The following is a 26,828-nucleotide window of genomic DNA, read 5'->3' as shown; positions in this document are numbered from 1 at the left end:
CACGTTGGTAACTCTTAAAAAGGTAAGTGGAGCAGGGGGGAGAAATTTTTTAGTGACGTCATACATTTTACTTTTCTTCAAAGTTGCCAATAAAAAATTATCAGATTATTGTTTTTCAAATTCAAATTCCCCTAGACATTTGACAATATTAACGTAAAAATATTTTTACCCGGCAATGCTAATCGTTGGGTGATTCCTCAATTTTCGGGGAATTGGGTACCGGTTGACAAATTCGTTGATGAATCAAAAATATACACGATATCAGATAAGGATTTCATTTGAAGCACAAGTATTTTTTTAAGTTGGCCACTTTGGGTTCTTGTCATTAATGTCAATTGTCATGTCTCATCATATTCATTAGTTGCTGAGGCCATTGAATCGAACGTCGTTTTCTTAAATTCAACGACGAGTCCACTGAACCCGTTTACATCAACTTTCAAGGAAAAATCCATGACTGCTTCAAAACTTTTGTCGATTATCATCATTTTGTCTTATTGAAATGTATTTCCGTTAACCAGCTGTCGTATAACCTAATCAGATAACCTTCAGAATTTGAAATTCGTGAGAGCTAAAGATTAACGAGGTCCAAGTTTTTATCTAGCACGGATCGGACGATACCTCATACTTGCCAACCAGCTACCGACCAAGTTAGTTAAATCAGGGTTCGTATATAAGGGATTTACGAAATATCAAATATTTTGGCCTACACGTTTGCGATATCATTGGAGAAAAATACTTATTTTTCATTTGATACATTTATAATCCCGCAGATGTTTGAAATGAAGGTAGGAAAATTAGGTTAGAAGCAAATACTGAAAGTAATTTTTAAAAAGTAACAAAACTTCTTCTATAATTCAATAAAAATTGCAGTGTGCTTATTTCTCGTTAAAATTATTTATGGACAACCACAAACTATCAACATTTTATGAAAAGTAAATATTTTGCGATTATGCCGATTGGGCTTCAGATATACATTTGGTATTCATCGGAGACGACGAATTATCACATGAATTCTTGGAAATTGGATGGTTTAATATGAACAAGAATTTCATTCTGTCTGCCTTTTTAATACCGGTTCATAATTTTCAATCATTTCGATTTGTTGGATTATGACGGAATAACTATATAGTATTGTTGTAAATCATGGCCGAAATAAAATAACGCCTGCCGCCACTGGTAACTATAAACCAAACGGGACGTAGTTAAGAGCGCGCGAAGGCACAATGTTCCCTGCCGCTCTAGAATCAGCGAGAATAATGCTACCGATTTCGACGGAATTTCGGCGAAATTTCTACGGCATTCGATTACGATATTTAAACGCTAGCAACGAGCATATCGAGATAGTCAAGTGGACGTTACAGTGCGATTCGCGAAGTGATTTAGTAAGGCGATAGACATTCAAATAATAGTTGAAGTTTTAGTTGAAGTGTTTATTGTATTTAAAGTGAAATAAAGTTAAGTTTGATTATTCAGTGTAGTCAATTATTGACCAACCATCGGGGAAAAACGTAACAGTGTAATAGTTCATAGATATGTGCATGCAAAAATACAGAATAGGAGAATTTCGACAGACCCGCACTGAAAAAAATGATTGAAATTTACATTGAAATGTTCATTCTGAAGGATGAAAATTATTTTAGTTATATTGAAAAAACACTATCTGTAATGAATTATTCGCACTCGCATGTGTAATTTCATTGAGAATTGAATATTCTTCTAATATATGTATGAAATCATAATGTTTTATTTCATTGAAAAATAATTTCCCACTGGATGATGGATACTCCCAGCGACAGAAATGAAGAAGGTGAGTATTTTCTTCGTGAAATTTCAACAATAAGTTACCAAGAACGATTCAATTCATAGTCTTCTTATTATACTAGCGACTCGCCCCTGCTCCGCACGGGTGCAATGCTGATACTAAATATACCTACATCTAAACGCGTGCGATCGCTGCTAATCATAAAGTGCTATTGGGCGAAGCGCGGCCTTTGACGCGCTATTTATAGGCACGCGCTGCCGGTCCGCCGGCCGGTACCGCCGCAACCGCTATGTCCTTGCATTTTAAATATGTGATATCTTCGAAAATATTCATTTAAATTACATGCTGTAAAGGGCCATATTGATCTATATTAAATGCACAATGTATTTAAGATACTTAATTAGATAAGGATTAATGCTGTATTGCTTAAAATCGCTTCTTGAATAAGTCATCATTTCTCAAGGATAAAGAATGGTTATTTTGTGGGTTATCCCTAAAATATAGACATATGTGCCATCGCGGACTTTTTTGTAGACCTAGAAACCTCTAAAATTATCAGTGTTTCTCTACTTTTAGATAATGTTCTGAACGTCAATAGTCATTTTGATTATACTTACAAAAAAAAATTCGAAAAAACTTTTTTCTTTTTCTCTCGGATATCTCAACATCTATCAACTGAGTCTTAAATCACTGTGTACAATTCAATCATCCAGCCACATTTCGATTACTGCTCATCCATTGTATATCTGTTCAATCTCAATAAGTTAAATATACTCCAGTTGGTTCTCAGTGGAAAACAAACTGTTTTTTTTCACTATGATTTTCATATTCAAAATAATAAACCTCTTAGCACCAGATTACTTTCAGAAGTACGTAACATTTAATAAAAATATTCATGATTATAACACACGTGGCAAAAATAACATTTATGTTCCCACTTATCAGCTTCACTGATCCAGTTCAAAGCCAAATTGAAGGAATAGGTACATCCAAAATAAGAACCAATATTTCTATACATAAATATTAAACAATATAACAATTTAGGTATTATATATCACAATTGAATTTGTAAATCTAAGTGAATTGGTAAAACTATTCTTCTTTGTTTATATATGTATGTTTATTTGTATATACTTTTTAGTATGTTCATTGCAGTTTTTCACTTATTTAGTATACCTATACATTTTATTCCGTATGGCTATTTTATATTTCAATTATCGATTCTTGTGGTACTACCATTTCCTATTAAATTTTTATTTTTCATTCCATGTTTATTTTAAAATATTACTTTTGCAATTGTTTACATATTAATATAATATTAGGCATTCTATTTCATATGACATATATTTTATTTTCTGTATATTGCTGTTTTTTTTAATGATGAGTATATCCTAACCTCACAACATGAATTATTTTATTCGTATGGTATAATCAGTATATAACATTCTAGTTGGTTTTTGAATAATTACAGGATATTCATTAAATCAAGTACTATGCAAGGATTAGTTACAATCAAACTGAGAGATTAGATTTTCACAGCGTATTATCGTCTGACCCCTGATAGAAATCGCACATTAACGGGTTAAACCCAGTTGATCCTTATCCAACGCAAGCCTCTACTTCTGAAGGTTGTCATTCACGGGAAAATTGATTTCAAGAGATTTTTTATACAGAGTAGTATGCTCTGGGGTCCAAGGAGCGAATTTCACTTTTTTATTTAAAGAGATAGTACGGAAAATTATCATTTTACAAAAATGTTGTCCAACGTGTTTCTGTTTATTTTTTCAATTTATCATAAACGGAAAGTATACGGTGTTCGGACTCATTGTTAATTTTTTTAGTTTAGACTATTAAGAATTGTGAAATATATCGAAAAGAAATTTTTAAGATTTTCGAAGTTATATGATTTTCTTCCATATCTTTCACAGGATAACACCACCAATTTAACCTATCAAGTTTTATTTCACGCAAAAGTACACCCAAAATGAAAAATTACAATGAAACATCCCACATTTCTTTTAGTTACAGAATTAATTACTAAGTAATTATCCGCATGGAATGTGAGATCACAAACAAAAGTAATTTTCCGCTAATTTGGGCGGCAAATTGCCGCCGGTACCGGCGGAAAAATGTTCACCAGTGCCGCCAATCAATCCTTTCCCATTTGAAAAATCATCTCAAGATCAACTACGACTTAACCATCTTATTGTCTTACGTTCAGCATTGGGAAGATAGGTATTGTAGGTACTAGTTGATGAGGGGTTAGGTAATTCAGATTAGATTCTACCTGTCGATATACCAGAGAAAGATTTAAAGCTTGGGAATTCACAATTGTCTCTATAATTTTATTGTTCGGGCGTGAAGTACTTACATACAGTACAGACAATCCAGTCTAGTCCAGGTTTGATGTAACAACCTTTCGAAAAGAAATGGTGAGTTTTTTAAGTGTGTACTTTGTGATAATGATATTGTGAGAAAATGAATTATTGTTGCACTGTCGACTCCGAAGCGGTAAGTTTGTCAGCTGTCGCTTGTTTGCTTGTGTTTCACTATATTATTTTTCTACAAACTGAATATAAAGTTGGATTTTTCGCTTATGATCTCAGAGTACATCTTTTTATAAAAGAACCAACAGAAATATTGATAAATTATTCTTCGCTTCTTTGGCAGAACTAGGGGTTCGATAAATTTCAATTCTGTTGTCAATACATAAAAGTTTAACTAATAGTTGTCAGTTATCTGTATAAGTGCGTTTCTGGGCGCTGATCTACGTGGTGACTAGGGCAAAAAATGTACTACCTATATACTAGATCTGGGAAACTTGTTGAGAAAGATGGAATTTTATATAAAGTATATTCAAAGAACTTTTTTGAACAAAAGGATTTTGTTTGACGCCTGTTTTTCCACAAACTGAATATATATACAGTTGGCTTTTTCAACAATATATAGTACAACTTTTTTATATCTTGTGGGAAACTTGTCAAAAAATAAAGAACTTTATATACTGTATATTCAAAGAGCTTTTTTGAAGGGAGGATTTTGCTTGTCGCCTGTTTTTCCACAAACTGAATATACAGTTGGCTTTTTCGCTTATGATCTCAAATTGACACTTTGGCACATAACAATATTATATAGTACAAATTTTTTATAAATTGTGGGAAACTTGTCAAGAAAAATTGAACTTTATATAAAGTATATTCAAAAAAGTTTTTTAGAAAAAGACTTTTGCCTGTCGCATGTTTGCTTGTGTTTCATTATATATTTTTCTACAAACAGGATGTGAAGTTGGCTTTTTCGCTTATGATCTCAAATTAACAATATTATATAGTACTAATTTTTTATAAATTGTGGGAAACTTGACAAGAAACATGGAACTTTATATAAAGTATATTCAAAGAAGTTTTTTAGAAAAATAATTTTGCCTGTCGCATGTTTGCTTGTGTTTCATTATATATTTTTCTACAAACAGAATGTGAAGTTGGCTTTTTTGCTTATGATCTCAAATTTTAAAGACACTTTGACACATAACAATGTATGGTATACATTTTTTATAAATTGTGGGGTACTTGTCAAGTAACATGGAACTTTATATGAAGTTTATTCAATAAGCTTTTTTAGAAGAAGGATTTTGCTTGTCGCCTGTTTGCTTGTGTTTCATTATATATTTTTCTACAAACAGAATGTGAAGTTGGCTTTTTCGCTTATGATCTCAATTTACAAAGACACTTTGGCACATACCAATATATAGTACAAATTTTTTATAAATTGTGGGAAACTTGTCAAGAAACATGGAACTTTATATAAAGCATATTCATAGAAATTTTTTAGAAAACGACTATTGCCTGACGCCTGTTTACATGTGTTTCATTGTATATTTTTCTACAAACAGAATGTGAAGTTGGCTTTTTCGCTTATGATCTCAAGTTATTAAGACAGTTTGTAATCCAAACATTCGTAATGGAATTGAAACAGATATAATTCATAGGCACGATACACAACACACAACGTAGTATATGAGAGTATCGACTTATTATGTTGACAGCGTCACCGGCTCCCGATATGACCTTCTTATATTTTCAAAATTAATGAAGAATAATTTCGATTGCATGATCGTTAATCAGAGTGCTATTTCTCAAACTAATTTCAAATTATAATTTGATATTAATTTGATATTAGTTCGATAAAAGTGCGACATATTAGAGTCGATATAAAAAAACAAACAATCATAGTGTGATTTATTGCATGTTTCATTTTGAATTATTTTCAGGAATTTCCAAACTGTAACATCCCTCTGAAACTTGTATTGAAGAAAATCTTCCGCAGATGCAGTAAGACGAGATATGAAGGTACGTATTTTATGACTGGTTAATTCTGAAGGCTCCCAAATTTGGGGCTTATTATTTTACCGAGAAAATTCTATTCATTTACCAAATCCTGATCTTCCATATTCCTGGAAAGTTTATTATTAAGTAGCTGGATGGCATTTGTCTCTGCTTGTAGACAGACTACGGAGAATTACCTTAAATTCGTAATTGTTAGTAAATTTTAATGACTACCTGGTACAGATTATATGAATAGAAATTTTCTTGCTGGGTAGAATTTGTACCTTTGGCGTAAAATGAAGTTCTGTTACGCCAGAAACGCAAATTACGGAAATCGCATTTAGAAAATGCCAAAATTCGGTACCTTACAAGGTACCGAAGTCAACAATTAGGTGCTCTGTAATTAACACCGCAACTCAATTCTCAAAGTTGCGTTGCTAGCACTATGTGATGCTAGCAACGCCATGAAAATAATAATAAAATAATGAATGTTAAGGGAACACTATTAGGTGCTAATTAAGTGACAAACGGGGAGGATCGTGAAATTTTCTAATTAATAAACGAACGCTTCCAATTTCGCTAAACAAATGATCTAAGAATCAGGTCTCTCGAAAACGAGGACGAATACTTAGCGTGGTAATAAAGTGCTAATTAGGTGCTTTGCAGAAATTAAGATGAAAACGACAGCGAATAAGTGAAAAAAATCGAGATACCTGATTTTAGAAAAAAAATTAACAATATGCAATAAGGTCTTGAGATATTCGTAAACTAATACGTAGACAATCAAAATAAAGTGCTAATTAAGTGCTCACTAGATAAATAATAGTAAACCTAGATTCCGTAATGCCAATGGGGCATTATGGAAAACCACTATGTCTGATGGACTGAGTTTTTACAGTACGTCCCTCGATAAGTAAGGGTATGAGAATGTAGTGCTAATTAGGTACTCATTAGATATTTATAGTAAATCTAGATTTACTATAAGCCCCAGACGTTCAGCCTGGGGCTTGAACCATCGACTCACACATCGGCCGATTGACTGAGTGAACAAAGCATCCAAGTCGAACCGACCGACCGGTCGCTCGGTAGCCGGGCGGACAAGTATTTCTGAGGGTTATCGTTCGTAGGGGTGCGATAGCTGGTTAACGGAAACACATGTTTTAAACATTTTTTTAATGGTGGTTATCGAGTCCATAAGCCCCATATGAATTATGGAATCTATATTTACTATAAATATCTAATTAGCACTTTATTGTCATACCCTTACTTATCGAGGAAGGTACTGTAAGAACTCAGTCCATCAGTCATAGTAGTTTTCCATAATGCCCCATTGGCATTGTGGAATCTAGGTTTACTATAATTTATCTAGTGAACACTTAATTAGCACTTTATTTTGATTATCTATGTATTAGTTTACGAGTATTACATATTGTTAATTTTTTTCTCAAATCAGGTGTTTCAAATTTTTTTTTTCAATTATTCGCGGTCGTTTTCATCCTATAATTTCTTGCAAGCACCTAATTAGCATTTTATTATCACGCTTAGTTTATACCTGATAGAGCATTCGTCCAAGTTTTCGAGAGATCTGATTCTTAGATCTGTTGTTTAGCGAAATTGGAAGCTTTTGTTTATTAATTAGAACATTTTACGATCCTCCCCGTTTGTCACTTAATTATCACCTTATTGTGTTCCCTATTTTATTATTATTTTCATTGCGTTGCATCACATAGTGCTAGCAACACAACTTTGAGTATTGAGTTGCGGTGTAAGTTACAGAGCACCTAATTTTTGACTTCGATACCTGAAAAGCACCTAAAAAGTACCTAATTTTGGCATTTTCTAAATGCGATTTCCGTTACTTTGCGTTGCTGACGTAACAGAGCTGTAAAATGAATATATCGATAATACTTTTTCCACACTAGAACAAAATGCTATCTCCCGACGCGCGTTTCGCTAAACAAGTTGCACTGATGAGGATGTGCTTGTCATCTCATGGCATATAAATTTGTTAATTTATGTTCTAAATTTATTAAAGCCGTACAAGAACTTTTGGCAAATTATCCCCTCCCTCAGTTCGTTAATGTTTTCACTTTTCCAACATTTGCACGTGCACCATCTAAAACTGTATGACGCTGAAACTTATCTCCTACTTCAGGGCTACAAAAATCATACGTTTTTTAAGAGGTATATGACACCCCACGAGTGCGTTTCAGATCACACTTTTTCTCCGCCTTTGAAAAATATAAAAGAAGTGTCATTTGATTCGGAGTAGCGTGTAGATGCTTTTTGAAACAATTCAAGTGCCGACTGCAAAAATTGCAAAGGTTATACACAATTAACTGAAAGAAATGGGGATCTCAAAAACTGTTTGACATTTTTCAAATTTGAAAAAAGGTTCAATAAGAGGAGAAAATTTCCCAAAAGAAAGTCCTTCTTCCGGAGCTTTAGGTCCAATATTTATAATTTTCGCAAAGGTTACATACGTCCTAAAACGAGTACTTTGGTTTGCGCAGAACACGCTAACTTTGAATCCCTAATGAAAAAATATGATTTTCCTTCAATGAAGCTATTTTACTATTCATTGCTTCGTTCCATGTATCTCCTTCTTTACTGTTGATAGCCTCTCCACATGTCTCAGACTCTCTGTGTTGGGAATCACACGTTTAAAAAAAATCTGTTTAAAATCTGTTTTTCCGTTAACCAGCTGTCACACCCCTACGAACGATAACCCTCAGAAGTCGAAACTTGTGCGAGCTAAGGATTAACGAGGTCATACCTTTTAACGTGTGATTCCTAACACGGGTTGGACGATAGCAAGTGAAGATCGATCGTTCAGACTAGGGCTTGAACCACCGACCAACACGGCAGTCAATTCGAGTGAGTGAACAAAGCACCCACGCCGAACCGTTTGGCTACCGACCGACCGACGTTGAAAGATAAGACCTCGTAAGTCCCCAACTCGACCAAGTTTTGACTTCTGAGAGTTGTCCTTCGTAGGGGGACGAAGCTGGTTATTGGAAAACATTTTTTTTTATGTCTTGATTGTTCCTCAACGTGCAAGCAGTCTCAACATTACCTTTCTTTCAGATCTCTATTGCAATCTAATTGGAAGTCATCTTCTTCTTCTAGGTTTTCATTTTCATCAAAAGAATCTACTATTTCATTTTTCGGTTCTGTTCTCTTTCATTTTCGTATATCGAAGAGGCAATTTGATACATTCAACTGTGATCTCTTGAAATTCAACATCTCTGGATACTTCGGATTGATCAGTCAATTTCAATATTATATCCTGTAACATTGATATCCATGGTATCCCAGTGAATGATAACCTTTCACAGCATTTTCTTCATTTATCTTCTGTACTGACTTTTCCCCCACCTGAACAAAAATACTACGACCCAACGCGTGTTTCGCTAACCAATTTGACATCATCAGAGAATGCCTTGACTCCTGATCATGCTAACTTGATGAGCGAAGAAGAGAGAATTTATTTTTCTGACGAAGAAAAAATGTGTTTTCAGTAGATTCTTTTTACGCCAGACGGTGAAAATTCTACTTCTACTTCTACTAAGGTACAAAAACGAATAAATGGGAGCCTGGGCGTAAAACCTATTGAAGCTTAATCATTAACTCGATTTATTTGAGAACAAATTCTACTTACGACTGTGAGTTTTAATCTTCCTCTTTGAAGATGATCACTTGGTGATCGAAATAACGATTTGGTGTTGGGAACAACTCCAGTAATATTCTCTACTTCAATATAATTTTTCTAATTTGAAATTAATTCAAAGTTCATATAATAAACGAAAGTCTACCTTTTTGGGTATTTCCACTATCCACAATCTGAAAAAAAATTGTAATGGAGGACTATAAGGTATAGAAGGGGAAACCCGGTAAGTTACTGAGTCGATTCAAAGTATACTTCACGAAGAATGTTCTATTTAGTAATTTGTTGTGTTGAACCCAAATAATTTGAGCTCCCATCTGGTGGATCAATAAAGTCACTCTAATAATAGGTACTGTATTTTACACTAAAACACTAATTACATTATAATGTATATGCACTGAAAGCATACTCTGTTTTTTCAACATGACATTTCTGATAAGTAATTTTTTTTTAGATTCAATCGTTCACATATGTGACCGTTCCGATAGCTTCGTCTATAAGTCCACCAAATCCAATGACATAGTAACATCCCAAAAAAATGGAGAGACGACCAGCAACAATAATTTTCAGATACCAAAGGCAAGTACTTTAGACGTTAAGATCAAGTTGGAATATTCAAAACGAAACGTTGAACCGATTGAAAATAAAATAGTGGACTCAGGTGGACATCAAACAACCTCGAAAAGTAATTTCTCAACGAATTTAAAAAATACTGATCACACAGAAGAACGAAAAATTAATACTTTCCAAGCTAATTCGTTTGCTGAACCTGTGGAAACCCAATGTGAAGCTGTTTCCAGAAAGAGTTCTGAAGATTTCGATGTAAAAAAACTTGTAGAACTATTTGAAAATGGAATTTTGAGTAATGGTAATAAAAAAAATATAAAAACAAAGAAGTCAGTAACTTTTAAAGATGTTGATGACACAGATATATCTGTATCAAAACTGCCTGCACCTTTGGAAATCGATAACGGGAAGGAAATGCAAACATGCTCCAAAATAGAAGGAAAGGATCTCGAAAATACAACTGATATCGAAATTCTAGAACACCTCCAAAGAAATCACTCAACCACAAATTCACAAAAAGAAAACGACTATTCTCACGAATCTTTTCATGAACCGAAGGTGTCTGCATTAAGCAACTCCAAATCTTCACCGCAGCCTAGAAAGCGGGTAGCCGATTTGGTGAAGATTTTTGAGAAGCCGGCGGAGAAGCTCAGCAATGAGAAACGTCCGTCGTTGCGTACAGATTTGTTCCAAGATGCTTGTGCCCAACCATCGGAGAATTCAACAATTTTACTGGGAGAAAAAAAATGTTACAAATTATATAGAAGCTCTTCAATATCCAATGAATCAGTCAACAAACGAATTGGGAATAATTCCAGTCAAGTTTCTCGATCAGAGTTACCTCCAGTAGTGCCAACGGTTTTGGATATCGCTCCAAATCCACCAAATGATGTACAAGTTCCTTCTGTGGTCCATAAGCTCGTAACGACCAAATATGAGGAAGCAATGAACCACATAAAGCAGCGCAAGATCAATAGGAAGCAGCGAAATGTTCATATGGATTCGTGTGAGGACGTTTCCTTTCATATAAAAACAGAAAATAGCAATCTCAGCGATTTAAGGAACGATTTTTCAAGTGACTTAGATGGACATCGGTGTGACGGAAAATCAATGTACGCGAAGGAGAAAGTTGGAAAAATCGATTTCTATGGAACTAGTACCGATAGTGGCTTGAATCAGTCGTGTGAGCTTCTGAAATCTAAGCCTTTTGGCTCATTGGATTGCCAAGGATCGATTGAAACTACCCAAAAATTTAATCAACGGAGGAAAATAAATAAGATTAGAACCAGTTCCGACAGTGGGTTTGATAAATCGGATGATACTCTTGATTCTAAGAGAAACTCTTTTGACGTGTTACATTGTTCAGAAACGACTGAATCTGTAGAAGATTACGATCAACAGGAATTTTTAAGAGTAGCATTGGGCGAGGAATTGATGAACCTTACCCTTAGCAGTACAAAGAGTTCTCAATTTGATCAGGTGAGTGGATAAACATTATTTTTCTATGACTAATAAAATGTAACTTTATTATCCGGTGATTATGTTTTCTCGACTCCAGTTTTGAATTTTTACTTTCTTTTGTTTTTACCTTTTAAAATACTTTTAAATTTATATAAATTAATTATTTAGGTTGCGGTACATATTTTAACAAAATCCCGAAACACGTCAAATTTAAATTATAATTCAACGATTTGAAGTTCGTTAACTTCAAGTCTGACAAATGGATACAGCTTAACGGAAATGCATAAAATAACAGCTTCACAAATGATTGGTTACGGAGATACAATCCGAACTCAACAGGAAGTAGCTCGCCTATTTCATGAGAAATTTCCCAATTTACTGCCCATATCTCAAGGAACAATAAGCAAAATGGAGAAGCAGTTTCGCCAGCTTGGTTATGTGGGGCAAATAAAAAAGCAGCTGCCAATGCAATGAGTGATAAACTCAAATTGGATGTGATGCTTGAGTTTGAGGAAAACCCACATACATCGAGTAGACAGGCATCCACTACATTCAATGTTAGCCATATGATAGTAAACATATTAAAAGAGAATACAATGCATAAAATGACACTTACTCACAAATGATGGACATGCTGGATAACAATATCATCCAATTAGAAGACGTTATGTTTTCTGATGTCTCTTAATGATCATGCTAATCGGCAAAATTGTCGTTACTGGTCAACGGAAAATCCTCACTGGATACCCTCAAAAGGTTAATGTTTGGGCAGGGATTGTAGGAAACCATATCATTGGTCCCTTTTTCATTGAGAGCAACTTGAATGACGATAATTATTTGGCACTACTTCAAAATGATGTCATTCCAAGTTTAGCAAATTTATATCCTGATCCAGGAAACCCTCAAGTTCCAGTGAATACGATATGGTTTCAGCAGGATGGAGCACCACCAAATTACCAAGTTAATATCCGGCAATACCTCGATACATTTCCCAATCGGTGGATAGAGAGGCGAGGATCGATTAAATGGACAGCGCGATCACCTGATCTTTCATCATTAGATGTCTTTTTATGGGGATATGTACAAAACTTAACCTTCAGATTTGAATAACTTTAAAGAACGAATAACGCTTATGATTAGGTCGGTCACGCGACCGAAAGCGATAATATTTTTTAATAGAGAATGAAGAGACATTTCAAACGATATATCACAATTCTATACTTCCTATTTAAAAAATCAGGGATTGTACCTGTCATTTGAAGGGGGTTGAAGGTAGTGGTGGCATTTTTACGTTAAAAAATGTCAAATTATAATTTACATTTGACGTTTTTCAGGATTTTTTTTTAATATGTACAGTAACCGAAATAATGAATTTATTCCATTTGGTTTTTACCCACTGTATGTTTATTTTTATACAGATTTCAACAGATTGATATAAAAATTGTTTTTATCTATTTTTATTTCATTTCATTAGTAGAACTATGATAATAATTTGTGTAATATTAGATATATTTTGTAGTATTGACAATTTCTCATATTTATTATAATTATTAGGATTTGTATGTATATTAGGAATTTCTGTTTCGAAAATAAAAGAAAAAGAAGGGCCACGTACTTTTATTAAGTACCTATTCACGTCTTGTAAATGTCGACTTCAATCTCGAAATTTCGACTTTGATCTCGAGTCTAAACTCAAAATTTCGAGATTAAAGTCGAAGCAAATAATAAAAATATATGGTCCATATTTTTCTTTTTCTTTTTATTTATTTCCAATTGGAATTCTTAATATACATACAATCATAATAATATGTAAATACATCAATTATTATTATAGGTACTACTGATAAAATAAAAATAGATGAAAACAATTTTTATACTGATATTTCGAAAAATATTCTTAAAAATGAATGTATAAAAGTAAACATATAAATATGTGTGTGTATAAATTTAAAAGTATTTTAAAAGCTGAAAGGAAAGAAAATAAAAAAAAATCAAACATTCAGTGACCTTCTATGTTTTTTCAGCTGATTTTTGAAACTACCGATAGTGACCGAGTATTTAATGTCTTGAAGGAGTTCGTTGAAATTTTCCAATCGTTTAAAAATAATGATTTCATAGAATTTTTAGTTTTGGTTCTCGCTACATGAAATTTATATTAGTCATTGTATCATAACGATGGATTAGATTATATGTATGTAATAAAAGAATCGAAGTAACTTGGTAAAACATTCTTTGTGATGGGAGTATATCTATTACACATCAAGATTATTCGCATTGCTCGACTTTGTAATTTTTGTTTGTTGTTTTGGTCCAAGAGATATAGAAGACTAGAACAGTAATCAAAATGAGGCTGTATAATGTTTCTATATAGTTATCTTTGAAAATAAGAACACTTGAGGTGATGTCCTAGAAAAAATAAGTTTTTTCTAAAGTTTTTCAAGAACTCATCTTTCAGTTGATAACAATAATTTTGGACTCACATACCTATTTTAGTAATCGTGGATGCTGGAAGTTCTGACCAAAAATTGTGTGATTATTTCCAAGATTTGCCAAAATTATTTCTTCGTCATAATTGACGGTTAACAAATACTCAAAACTAAATACCTGTTGATGTTCAATTGATATGAAATTCAAAATATTTATTCCGAAAAATTATTAGAGCATCAAAGTATTACTAGATACTATTGTGGATTGGTTGTTTCATCGATGATTTAGAGGCAGGAAAAATTAATCAAAACATTATTTCCAGACAGAATATACGGGTGAGCGAAGCAACTACGAAATTTCGCGACCATATTCGAATCGAAGTTTTGTGGAAAACAGCATATCGAGCCAAAGTCTGCCGATCGCCACAATTTCAAAACAGATTATTGATTCGAACTCAAACCATGTAGTAACAGAAGAGGGGAACAACGATACGCAACACAACGAAACAGAAAAATTGATGAAGCAAATTAATATCCAAAAGGAGAGACTAAATCAAGTGTCCAAAGCACTGCTCTTATGCCGAAGCCAACCGAAATATGTCGACCAAGACATTCGAGTCGAAGCTGAAAAAATTACTCTTATTGAAAGTAAGTATTGATACAACAATATCATTAAAATAATGATTATAGGAAAAGCAACACTTTTACATTAGTAACATTTATCAGGCAAATTCTGGCCTGCCGTTAAAACAAATATTTCCTCAATTCAAATACCAACCGTTTGTTAGGGTTATGGACGAATGTTTCACCAACTCGGATAACATTTATAACCATTGGTGTGCATTCAAATATATTTCTTGAAGGTGGGTGATACATTTGATTGAAAAATGAATTATTTATTCCACGTTGAATTCAATGATGTTTTTATTTAAATTTGTAAAATAACTCTTGATGATTTAGATTAGTGATGTCCAAAACATAGTTCTGGATACCCTGATTAATCACCTCAACAATAATGGATTCTACACAATTGCATATGCAGATGACATAATTATCTTGCCGACCGGCAAATTTATGAATACACTGTGCGATAGAGCGCAGGATGGGCTCAAATTAATTGAAACATGGTGTAAGAAACACTCACTGTCGATCAATCCCAAGAAGACTGAGATGCTCCTTTTCATCAGGTAAAGAAGTTTATCGGGCTTAAAACCTCCCAAAATCTTCAAAAGCAAACTAAACTTCTCTGAAGAGGTGAAATACCCTGGTACTGTCCTCGACAGAAAGCTAACATGGAACTCACCTACAGAGTAGAGCAAAAAGAGCATACGTGGCTTATGAGCAATGTCGAAGGACAGTGGGACGCGCATGGGGTCTTTCACCTCGTGTGGTCACCTGGATCTACACTGCAATAATAAGACCTATGTTGACGTACGGAGCCATTGCATGAATACCGAAAGTTCTACAAGCAACGGCCATACAAGAATTATATTATTATTATAATTATATACAGCGACTGGCTTGTTTAAACATCATAGGGACCATGAGAACAATACCAACCGCGGCAATGGAATTAATTACGGGTCTGACCCCTCTGGACCTGTACGTTAACGAGGTTGCGGTAATGGTCATGTTAAGATTGCGCACGGCTAGTGTAAACCTCGAAGTAGGAATGTGTCAATTGAGGCTGAGCCTATGGCGAGAAGCACTTACTGCGCAACCTATGCTGCAAGCAACCAGTGATGCAATTGAACCCAGGTTTGTGTTTAATATACCCAACAAACTACAAATAAAACAGAACACAGAGTCAGATGCAACAAATGCAATACGCATATATACAGACGGCTCAAAAACCAAAGAAGGCTTAGGATGTGAAGTGTAATCCAGATCACTAAGCCTAAGGATTAAGTAGGGAACTGGCTGGTATCTCAATCGCCACAAAAGAAATAACCAGGAGAAGACATTTCTGGCAAAAACATAATCTGCGCTGACAGCAGGCAAGCTCTATTAGCCTTGAACAGACAACCTGTTACCTCAGGGCTAGTACTAGAGTGCCACCAAGATTTACCCAAAGCCTCGGCAGATAATAACATTATCCTGAGGTGGGTTAAAGGGCACGACAGGAGTAAAGGTACTCGCATTGCCGACTCTTAAGTCAAGGAAGCGGCTGGACTAAGAATTTTAGGACCCAGTGGCACCTACGGCCTGATGACTTCGGCAATTACGGAACTAGCCAAATGTTACACCCATGCTCAATCCCTAAAGAGATGGGATGGAATCAAAGGATGCAATCTTGCCAGGATCACCCTGGGCGACTCTGGGAAGATTGCGCAGAAGAAATATCTTGCCATGAGCAGGAAAAATCTACGCTTAACAGTAGGATTTCTGACTGGCCACTGTCAATTAAGGAAACACCTCTATAATATAGGGCTAGTGACACACCTTTATGCAGGATGTGTGAACAGGAAGATGAGACTGTCAGGCATGTCCTATGCGAGTGCCCGGAGTTATCGTCAATAAGAGAGTGTGTGTTCGGCGAGTCTTGGCCTACACCTGCCGATATAAAGGAGATGTCTCGTAGTGACCTGTCCACCTTCCTGGAAAGGACAGGATGGACGATGACCTAGGAAGATAACTCCTCGGAAGGATGTACAATGGATCACATGTGGCCTAAGTGTACACTCACCCTCCCTACTCTACAGATACAGTGAAAACTCTGAAATATTCATCTTTCATTTCGAGATTTTATTTTCTATTGCGTATGTATCCCTCCTCGATAGTCTTCAGACACGTTTTGACCTCTATTAGAGTATTGGTACATGGGATGTTTGTTCCCCGCTTAGGGCTTTGTTCACGGGATGGAGCTGTTACTAGTTAACAATCTTTTTTTAAACGAAGGTTTCATACATGCAGTCGAGCCGCGTAGAAATTAATCGAGTCCCTGGCACATTGCTGTTTGGTTTGGATCTTTCCTGTACTGATGGGAGGTAATACTTCAAAACCGGCCTGTAGGTGATCTACTCGAATAATGTCAGCATGGTCCAGCTGCTGGATGAACGAGAAACACCTGCGAGACTTACCTGTTGCATAAATGTCTGTCGTTTATAATTCAATATTCGGCGTGGTATTAACCGGGGAAGTAGTTGTTTTACGGCGGGCATTTACCAGAATCCACGGTGTTGGTAGTTGGGAGAGATGAATATTTTGAGATTTTATTTCGAAATATTTATTTTCTAGTACGTAGGTATCTCTCCTCTATACAATCTTCAGACAAAGTGAAAGGACTTTCGAAAATATGACAAAGACTGAGACCTCTGCAGCATTCAATAGTTTGAAATTATAACAACTGTTGTTAAAAAGTCAGTAGGTTTAAATCCGCCATCGTCAGAAAATTTGCATTAATGAGAGTACTGATTACAGAAGACAATGGACGTATATATCCACCTCATACTGAAACCTTATGCGTATGGACAAGTCTTTGAAAGGAAATTCCAATCAATATCCAAGCCGGAAGAAAGAAATGAAAATCGGTCGATTACTGCGATATAAAATGCCGTCTCAGAGAAGGGATTAATCAATCTTTATCGTATTTGTTTCGTCTGCGACAATTTTATTATTTTTGTCAAATTTTTCGTACAACATTCCTTTAACAACATTTGAAAAACATGTATCTGTGGTTAATGTAGGATAGGGTATTTCAGAGTTTGCTTTTTTTACAGCATGCAAAAAGGAGCGGATGGAAGAAGCAGTAAAAAGAAGTTTGCCTGAAAATAAGGACAATTCTAATGCATCCATCGCGATTACAATAAAAAATTTAAATTTCTCGAGAGCAACCTTCCGGACCAACAAGCGCAACAAGAAATACTCCTGGTTTTTCGTGTGCGTGTTAGAAACAGGAACGACTGTTTTGGTCAGCAAACTGGTCAAGCCAGAAGCCAACGAAATTTTTTTTCCAGAGTCTTTTCAGTTCGAAGGACATCCGACCGATTTAGTGATTACCATTAAATTATTCGCCATGCCCCTGAGAAATAGAAAAATGGTGAGACCCTTTGTATATAATATTATAATATATATCTAATATATAAAAATGGATGTTTGTTGGTTGGTTGGTAAGTGATAAACTTCTACACCGCTCAACCGATCGTGATGAAACTTGACATGTATAAGTAATTTTTCATAGAGAAGGTTTTTAGGCTATCAATTTTTCTGTAATGTCTTCAACTCTCCCTCAATCTGAAACGTGTTGAGCAATGGTGTTTTCGCAACAATCTTCCTTAAAACGCGAGTAAATGTAATGTAATGACGTAGGTACACACTAAAAAATGGCCCATTTTCTATCAATATTTAATAAACGATATTCCACTTCAACGATATTCCACTCACATTCACCGATCTATGTGTTACCTTCGACACAAAACTTTCCTTCTTAACACACATTGAAACCACTCTATCTACTGCAAACAGAATGTATGGATTTATTGCACGAATCTCCAGAGATTTCTCGGATCCATCTACATCGAAAACCTTATACTATGCTTTCGTCAGATCAAAGTTAGAATATGGAATCTGGAATTAATCTCATCAGTTGAATACAGAGAAAGTTGAATCATTACAACATCGTTTCCTAAAACTTCTCTCCTATAGATCAGACAATATCTATCCACCATTTGGATTTCCCCATGAGGCATTGTCTTTTTAAACTGAATTATAATTTAATTATTGACCTACATATTCTGCAAAAACTGAATTTCAATGTACCTAGTCCAACCTCTAGAGTGGTTAATCCTTTTTATCTGCCAACACCACGTACAAATATTCTGAAACGTTCACCTCTGCATAACATGTGTGTCAAATGCAATTCTGCAAGTTGTCAGCTCGACATTTTTTACTGTATTTTTTTCGAAATGTTTCAATGAAGTTTAATTTCGGCACTTGTTTGTGCTTTAAATTTAACTTAAAATGATGCGGCCAACTGTGACCCACTGACGTTCAGTGTTTGTCAAATTCAACATTTTTTTTTGAAAAAAATTGAAAAAGTGCATTTCTAGATCGAATTTAACAAAAGTTGTGAAAAAGTTGTGTCTACGGCAATTTTATATCCATATGCCAAATTTTATACAACTAGGATAAAGTTAACGTTTTGCTTATTTTTGACAGATATCCCTTTTATTTTAAAAACAAGTTCGGTTAATTGTCATCAATTCAGGTATACATAACAAACTCATCATGGAGTTTAACTTTTCTGATACATTTTTACTTATACGGACATTTTTAGAGAGAAATTAAAAATGTGCTATAAAAATTTTAACATGACTGGTGCAAAGTTTCAATCACTTGGCTATTTTCTTAAACAAACGTTAGTACCTTCAATTTTGAAAAAACAGACAAAACTCAAAAACTGCAATAAGTATTAATAAAATTACTAGAGTTGAAATGACATTAAAATTTCAATATTCAGTATTTACAGATTATTTATAAACACTAACTAGGGCGGTAAGGATGCTTAATCACGTTGAATAAAATTTTTAAGTTGGTCTTGACAAACAAAATGCATGCTATGGTAGTGTCAAGTTGTTGATTTACTTGTCTAATTTTCAACAGTTATTGTTGCAATAATGTTGTCTCTTCAGGAAAGAATAGAAATAGTTTTAATATGTGGTGAGAATACACCATACCGGCAAGTAGCTAACATTTTTAATGAACGGCATCCAGGAAAAAATGTTCAACATACTACTGTGTCAAGGATAATGTCGAAATTCAGAGAAACAGGATCCGTAGCAAATCAATTAAAGAAAAAGCACACTCCAAGTAAATATGATGAGGAGGCCCAACTTAACATTTGTTTAAAAGTTATTGAACACGGGCAAACGACCATAACCGATATTATAAAAAATACCGATTACAAGAGAGAAAGTGTTAGAAAAATTTTATTAAAGAATTAATTTTGGCCTTACAAGCCAAAATTTATTAACACATTAAAAAAACGAGATTTTGATGTCCGTTTGGTGTTTTCATTGTGGTTTCAAGGAGAGAGAGAAGAAAATGTACAGTTTCCGTATAAAATTTTATGGACAGATGAGGCAACGTTCTCTTCAAATGGAACGATAAGTTCTCAAAATTGCCAATGGTGGGCCCAAGAAAATCGCAATTTCACAGTTGAATGTTGTGATCAGTATTCCTTTAAAACTAATGTATGGTGTGGGATACTTAACGACCAAATAATTGTGCCATTTTTCTTTAGGGAAAATTTATCATCCGTCGGTTATCTCAACCTTTTAAATAATGAGGTTAGTGAAGTTTTAGATAATATGCCTTTAAATATTAAATACAACCTATGGTATCAGCTTAATGGCGCACCAACACATCACACGGTTTCTGTAAAACAGTCCCACCAACAAATGTTCAGAGGCAAAGTTACTGAACGTAACTGGGAACATTATTGGCCACCTAGATCACCCGACTTGACGCCTTTAGACTTTTTCTTGTGGGGTTACCTGAAACAAAAAGTGTACCGAAGTAGACTATTTACTGACATACAACATCTGGAAAATACCATTCGCGAGTGCTGTGCAAATATAAATCCCCGACTTATTAAAAATGCAGTTACAGATGTCAGTAGAAGGATCATAATTTGTATTGAACGTGGAGAACGACATACTGAAATGTAGGCTATAAGTGTTTGACAACCTCATTTAGATCAATAAGTAATTTTTTGTACCCATTTGTATTTTCTATAATATTATTGTTTTTTAAAATTTATAATAATAATAATAGTTCTATCGAAATTATTTGCATTTTTTTTAGTTGCCTCTGCTTTTTCGAAATCAAAGGTTTGTTTAAAAAAATAGCTAAGTGATTGAAACTTTGCACCAGTCAAGTTAAAATTTTTATAGCAAATTTTTAATTTCTCTCTAAAAATGTCCGTATAAGTAAAAATGTATCAGAAAAGTTAAACTCCATGATTAGTTTGTTATGTATACATGGATTGATGACAATTATATAGCCGAACTTGTTTTTTAAAATAAAGGGGATATCTGTCAAAAATAAGCAAAATGTTAACTTTATCCTAGTTGCATAAAATTTGGCATATGGATATAAAATTGCCGTATACACAACTTTTTCAAGTAACTTTTTGTTAAATTCGATCTAGAAATGCACTTTTTCAATTAAAAAAAAAAAATTAGTTGAATTTGACAAACACTGAACGTCAGTGGGCCGCAGTTGGCCGCATCATTTTAAGTTAAATTTAAAGCACAAACAAGTGCCGAAGTTAAACTTCATTGAAACTTTTCGAAAAAAAAGTTTTATGGTGCGCACTTTAATGGTGACACTGTATATTGTTTTTATCTTATAACTTATTGAAATTTATTGTACTGTGTATCCCTGTTCTGTAGTGGATGTAACCTAAAGAACAGTGGATAAATAAATAAAAAAATAAAACAAAATGCTTTCAGAAAAGTAGTATATCTGTAGTAAAGTCCATGAATGAAGACAAATCACATTTATAGTCGCACAAAACATTGTTAAATTCGTTCAGATAAATAACCTTATTTGATTTCCTGTTTTTTTCAGAAAAAAAAGGGCTTAGAGATGAAAATGGCCCCTGAGCCATCACCGAACTACTTCCCAGCGCACTCCTTCTTTTCGCTATGGGGAAAAACTGAGATAAATCCCGTCACGATATCAAAACAAGAAAGACACTGCTTCAAATTAACAGATATGCCACGTTGGTCTTTGTTATCGAATACTTTCGGGGCGGAGGTAGAAACAGTTCTTAAAATACCGGTGATGAAAAAGGGATTTCTGACAATAGGGGTGGAAGAATACAATCGCCTTCCCCTCTGGAATAATAGATGGTGCGTTCTAGACGGTTGCAAGCTTAAATATTGGAACCATCCTTCCGAGGAGCAGGTTACAGAGCCTCTTGGAGAGATGAATCTCTTGGACGCCAACTGCCACCAACTCCAGGAGGTGAAAAATGACCTATGTCCTTGGCCAAAAAGATCCTTTGCTCTGGATATGAAGGTTGAAGGCTATCGGCAGCCGGTGAGGAAGTATTTCCTGGTGTCGGACAATGTAAAGGAGTTCGAAGAATGGTGGAGTCAGATTAATTTGGTGCTTGAATATCTTAAAAAGTGACTTGGATATGAAATCAGCCATTAACTGAAATATCATGTGTTCGCTGATTTGGCCTCATTGCTTACCATAGTCAAAAGCCAAACTGTTGAATAATGTAATTAGAAATATTGTACATATGTAAACATACTAATTTATATAAATATCCTTATTTGCTCAAGAGTAAGTATTTTGATTTTGTCTTAAAAATCGTTTAATAATGGATTGAACGCTACAGCATTGTGAACAATATATGTACCCATTTTCAACAATTCTTACAGATCAAGTACATACATCACAAGACATGATTGTGAAATCGGAGGAATGTCCTGTTGGATTTTTTATGTCACAAAAAAAACAAAACATCAATCTTGGGGTTCTCCAAGATTCAGTATTAGAGCAAATGTTATTTCTTTTTTCTAAACGAGATATACCTATCACTGATTTGTAATTTACGTTAATACATATCTTCAGTAACAAAGATAATAATGTTTTTATAGAGAAGCATGGACAATTTCTGATCATATTAAAGTGAATTAAGGTGAAATATAAACCATATTTCGAGATACCTCAACTAGCAATATGAATTATTGTTTAAATGTTGTTTGAAGAGTTCATTAAGTAATTACTGATACAATAACAACAGCGACATTACTAGGTTTTCACTACTCTAAAACCAATGAAGTTCCTAAATCATAACATCAAAATTACAAAATTTTGTGAAAAACTGCGTTTTAACAAATAGATTCATCTCTATCATATCAGTAACACATATAAAATTCTGCCATATATTTCAGAACAAAAGTATACTCTTTTTTGATAACATTTCGAAATCACCTCTGTTTGCATGCTCGTTAAGTAACTTATTATTTTTGATTATTCAGATGGATAACGTTAATGAGCTATGTGGATTAGCCGAAAAAAGGCGAAACAAACGAAGTTGTCTATAAGCCCCCTGACTATGCTTCATATGAACTTTCAAATAATTCAGGAAATACAATTTCAAATTTATTACCTAGTTTTGATGAAGTTTTTGTTCGTGAATAAATTTTGTGTTTGTTGTTTTATCCCTCCAGTTCTGCTCAAATAATGAAAAGTAAAGTGTTTTCATTTTGGTGGTTCCTTACTTACATAGAAAATCCATCTAAACAATAAAATATCCAAATTGAGGTGTGCTTGCTTCATTTTTCAACAACTATTACTTTGGATGTTGTTGAAGTAGCACATCACGGACTTGCTAATTCCTTATTACGCTATGGCCTGATATTCTGGGGTAATTCTGCTCATGTTCATAAAATATTTTTTATTCAGAAAAAAATTATAAGATACTTGGTCAAAGCTCATCAGGATAGTTGTAAACCAATATTTAAGATATTGTATATTCTAACATTGTCTTGTATGTAATATTTTTTCAATACTCGTATAACTAGGATCAAAAAGGATAGATAAATAAATGTGAGGGGAAATACTCTACATGAGTATACCACTTCTAATGAAACTGAAATATGTCTACCATTTTTTTCCGTCTATGACTAGGACAAAACTCATTTGTATGGGTTATCAAGTGTTATAATAACCGAAGTGCTAAATTAGTTGGTGACATATAAAATATTGAAGTTTTCAACTCTACAATCTACAACTTTTTGACTAGTTGTGATTTCATTTTCTAAATGAGTTTTCAAATGTTCAGTGTATCAATTTCAATATGTGAACATTCAACTCATCATTTTAATCTTCTACATCCTCAATTCTAACATTCTTTCTCTTAAAAGGTTTCTTACATGCAGTTAAACCACGTTGAAATTAATAGAGTCCCAGACACTTAGCTATTTGAGTTGGATCTTTCCTGCACTGCAAAGAGGTAATACCTCGAAACCGGCACCAGAACCTACGGTGTAGGTAGTTGAGGGAGATGAAGATTTCGTTTCAAAATATTTATTTTCTTTTCGCAATATGATTTTATGAACATTGTAATTTTGTATTCGTAATCAAAAAAGTGTCTTCGAAATTATTTATGATTATGTTTAGAATATCTACAATTGAACAGTTGTGTACGTTTTAATACTTTGCTGCACTGTATACTTGGATGAATAAAGAATTATCTTATCTTGTCACGTAGGTACAGATTCATTATTTCAAGAGCTTCAATCTTGTAAAGAGTATTTTGAATCAACGATTAGACTCTTAAACTAGAACACTTCATGTTTAGAAATATATAGATAATGAAATTGGGATTCTATAAAAACTACAATAATTTCAATTTGAAGAATCAAAAACAAAGTTTTTTTTTAACTTTCCTGTACTAAAATTCCATAATACTAGGCACTAAATTCTCAGAAATATTATTGCATTAATGCAAAAACGTCAGGTTGTGGATCTAATATTTTTTCATGTGATAAAATATATAGAATCCCAACCTGACAAAGCAATATTTCTGAGAATTTAGTGCCTAATATTAAGGAATTTAAGTATAGTAAATTCAAAATCTCTAGGAGACAGGTATCAAGCTATGTAGTCCTTTCCATTAAAAACAATACACTTGATTAACTTATGTACTACTATAAACGAAATCAAGACCTCTGAACTTGAATATGGAATTTACAAGACGGCATATTTTGAACTTCAGCTGTAACCAAACAAAGAATATTCAAATTGGCTAAACAACCTCTGATAACACCACAGGTGAACGTTACATATCTGGGAGCTGCTTCCAAATACTGTTTGCCATTGGACAGTCTTGTCAAGAACCTAAAAGCATTGTCCTGCAACACATAGATTCCTTGGTGATTTGTTCTCAGGTTATCGATCTGTTTTTTGTAAACTGCAGACCAAAAGTCCGTACAAATAAACTTCATAGTATCTAGTTCATCTTTGAATCGCGGCATTTCCTTGGTTAACCTAAAACCAAGATATATTTTACAAAATTCTATATGATTACAAATATTAACCTTTCGATGATTCTATATCCTGTAGAAAACCCAATGTATTCAATTAGTGATAAGTCTTCATCCTAGAAGAAAAAAAAACTACAATTTTTATCAACAAAATATTTATGATCATACTTTTTCATCCTTATTTTTCATTTCATTATTCCCTAGTACGTAGTTTATGATTTCGGCGTGTAAAAAATCAAATATGGTTTCGTCTGCCATTCAGTTTCTTTCTCCTAAATTGTTAATCATTAAAATATGATAACTTTCAATTGGAAATTTTCAATAACAAATTTTCATCAAGATTTGCTACATAGACATGACTACTGACGAATTTAACCTATTCACAGATTTCAACAATAGAGAGAGAAGAAGAGAAAAACTGGGAAGAACAAATTCCTTGGGTGGTAAACTATGCTACGGCATTTCAGTTGGAATAGAAAAAAATTTGAATAATGAGAGTGTGTGGATATTCGCTAGACTATAATTCCAAAATAGTAGGCACTAAATTCTTATAAATGACTGACGTTTTTGCTTCAATCCGTTTTTGGCAGTGGCGTACGGAAATTATACTAAACAGATGAGGAAAAATTATGATAAAATATAAAAAATCACAACCTTTACATAATTCACTGTTTACTATAATTTTCATCATCAATCGAACTTCTGAACTCCGATTTACAAAATTCTGTATCTTCAAAAAAATGTCGCATGCCTGCAACACGCATACTACCTGCTACCTTAATGTGTATTTAAAGTATTTATAGTGATGTATTTCTTCTGATTTTGAGCATTCATCACATACAGACAGATTAACTCCAGCCAGGAATTAGGCCGCTTTCAAAAGAACGCTTGACATCGTTAAAATCGCTGTTCGTGTGACGGTACAGTGTTGTAAATTGAGAGGTAGATGTGTACTGTGATCACACTGAAATGAAATATTATTTTATGTTATGTATGCAAACTCATAAAAGTTCACCGATTTCTTTGTGGAACTGTTAATATCTAGAATGATTAACGGTGTCATTTTGTATGCGTTGTGAACAAATTTAATATTGATGTGATTGTTGGAATGGAAATATTCATATTACAGTGAGAACTTATTTGCTTCACTGTTAGCCTATTGGAAAGAAATCAAAATATTTTACAAGTCCTCTGTGAAGCCTCTCTCGTGTTATTAGGGGCGTTTTGTTCACATCAATCTATTCCATATCTGTCCATAACTCTCTCTCCGATCAAAATATGGAGAATAGGAACAGAGAATAACTTTTGCCGGGAATAACTCGATCTAGAATAAGATTAGTAAAAACAAAAGGCCCCTATTAAGATCATATATAAAAATAGGCCAATAATGAGACAAATTACGTTTGATTTTTTGAAAAATTATACCTATTTTATATTTTGATTTACAAATTTAAATTGCCCTTTCATCAATATTGAAATGTACATTTCAACCTCACGTACCAAATAAGACTATATTTGGATCATTCCTTTTGGAACATCACACAAGAAACAATGTCATCTCATTTCACTTAGTACTATCCAAATAGCGAACAACAGATCGTATCTAATTATTAC

The 26,828-nt window shown here is 33.9% G+C and overlaps 2 protein-coding genes across 2 annotated transcripts; one reads left to right on the top strand and one right to left on the bottom strand.

The window, feature by feature from the left end:
- Positions 1 to 6,001: 6,001 nt before the first annotated feature.
- Positions 6,002 to 22,503, top strand: LOC111509410 (uncharacterized). Its single transcript, XM_074171311.1, has 5 exons — positions 6,002 to 6,108; positions 10,206 to 11,797; positions 14,529 to 14,853; positions 17,925 to 18,244; positions 21,778 to 22,503. The coding sequence occupies exons 2-5, from the start codon at positions 10,733 to 10,735 to the stop codon at positions 22,342 to 22,344; spliced, it is 2,277 nt and encodes a 758-aa protein (XP_074027412.1). The 5' UTR covers positions 6,002 to 6,108; positions 10,206 to 10,732; the 3' UTR covers positions 22,345 to 22,503.
- A 1,736-nt stretch (positions 22,504 to 24,239) lies between these two features.
- Trs33 (trafficking protein particle complex subunit Trs33) lies at positions 24,240 to 25,680 on the bottom strand. The gene is made up of 3 exons (XM_023165162.2): positions 25,383 to 25,680; positions 25,269 to 25,330; positions 24,240 to 25,218 (listed from the first exon to the last, which is right to left on the bottom strand). Exons 1-3 carry the CDS (start codon positions 25,470 to 25,472, stop codon positions 24,891 to 24,893), a joined length of 480 nt encoding a protein of 159 aa, XP_023020930.1. The 5' UTR covers positions 25,473 to 25,680; the 3' UTR covers positions 24,240 to 24,890.
- Positions 25,681 to 26,828: the final 1,148 nt, after the last annotated feature.

Source organism: Leptinotarsa decemlineata, unplaced genomic scaffold (assembly GCF_025532065.1).
Source record: "Leptinotarsa decemlineata unplaced genomic scaffold, Ldec_3_MD MMD2_tig00000010_RagTag_RagTag, whole genome shotgun sequence".
Lineage (NCBI taxonomy): Eukaryota > Metazoa > Arthropoda > Insecta > Coleoptera > Chrysomelidae > Leptinotarsa > Leptinotarsa decemlineata.
This window is presented reverse-complemented; position numbering and strand designations above follow the sequence as displayed.

Bases quoted from the DNA above. Each gene is read 5' to 3' on its own strand.
- LOC111509410 (XM_074171311.1), top strand. From the start codon at position 10,733: ATGCAAACATGCTCCAAAATAGAAGGAAAGGATCTCGAAAATACAACT. The intron at 14,854-17,924 runs GTAAGTATTGAT...CTTTTTTTACAG, and splicing joins AAAAATTACTCTTATTGAAA to CATGCAAAAAGGAGCGGATG. The intron at 18,245-21,777 runs GTGAGACCCTTT...TGTTTTTTTCAG, and splicing joins CCCTGAGAAATAGAAAAATG to AAAAAAAAGGGCTTAGAGAT.
- Trs33 (XM_023165162.2), bottom strand. From the start codon at position 25,472: ATGGCAGACGAAACCATATTTGATTTTTTACACGCCGAAATCATAAAC. The intron at 25,331-25,382 runs GTATGATCATAA...TTTTTCTTCTAG, and splicing joins TGAAAAATAAGGATGAAAAA to GATGAAGACTTATCACTAAT. The intron at 25,219-25,268 runs GTTAATATTTGT...TCTTGGTTTTAG, and splicing joins GGATATAGAATCATCGAAAG to GTTAACCAAGGAAATGCCGC.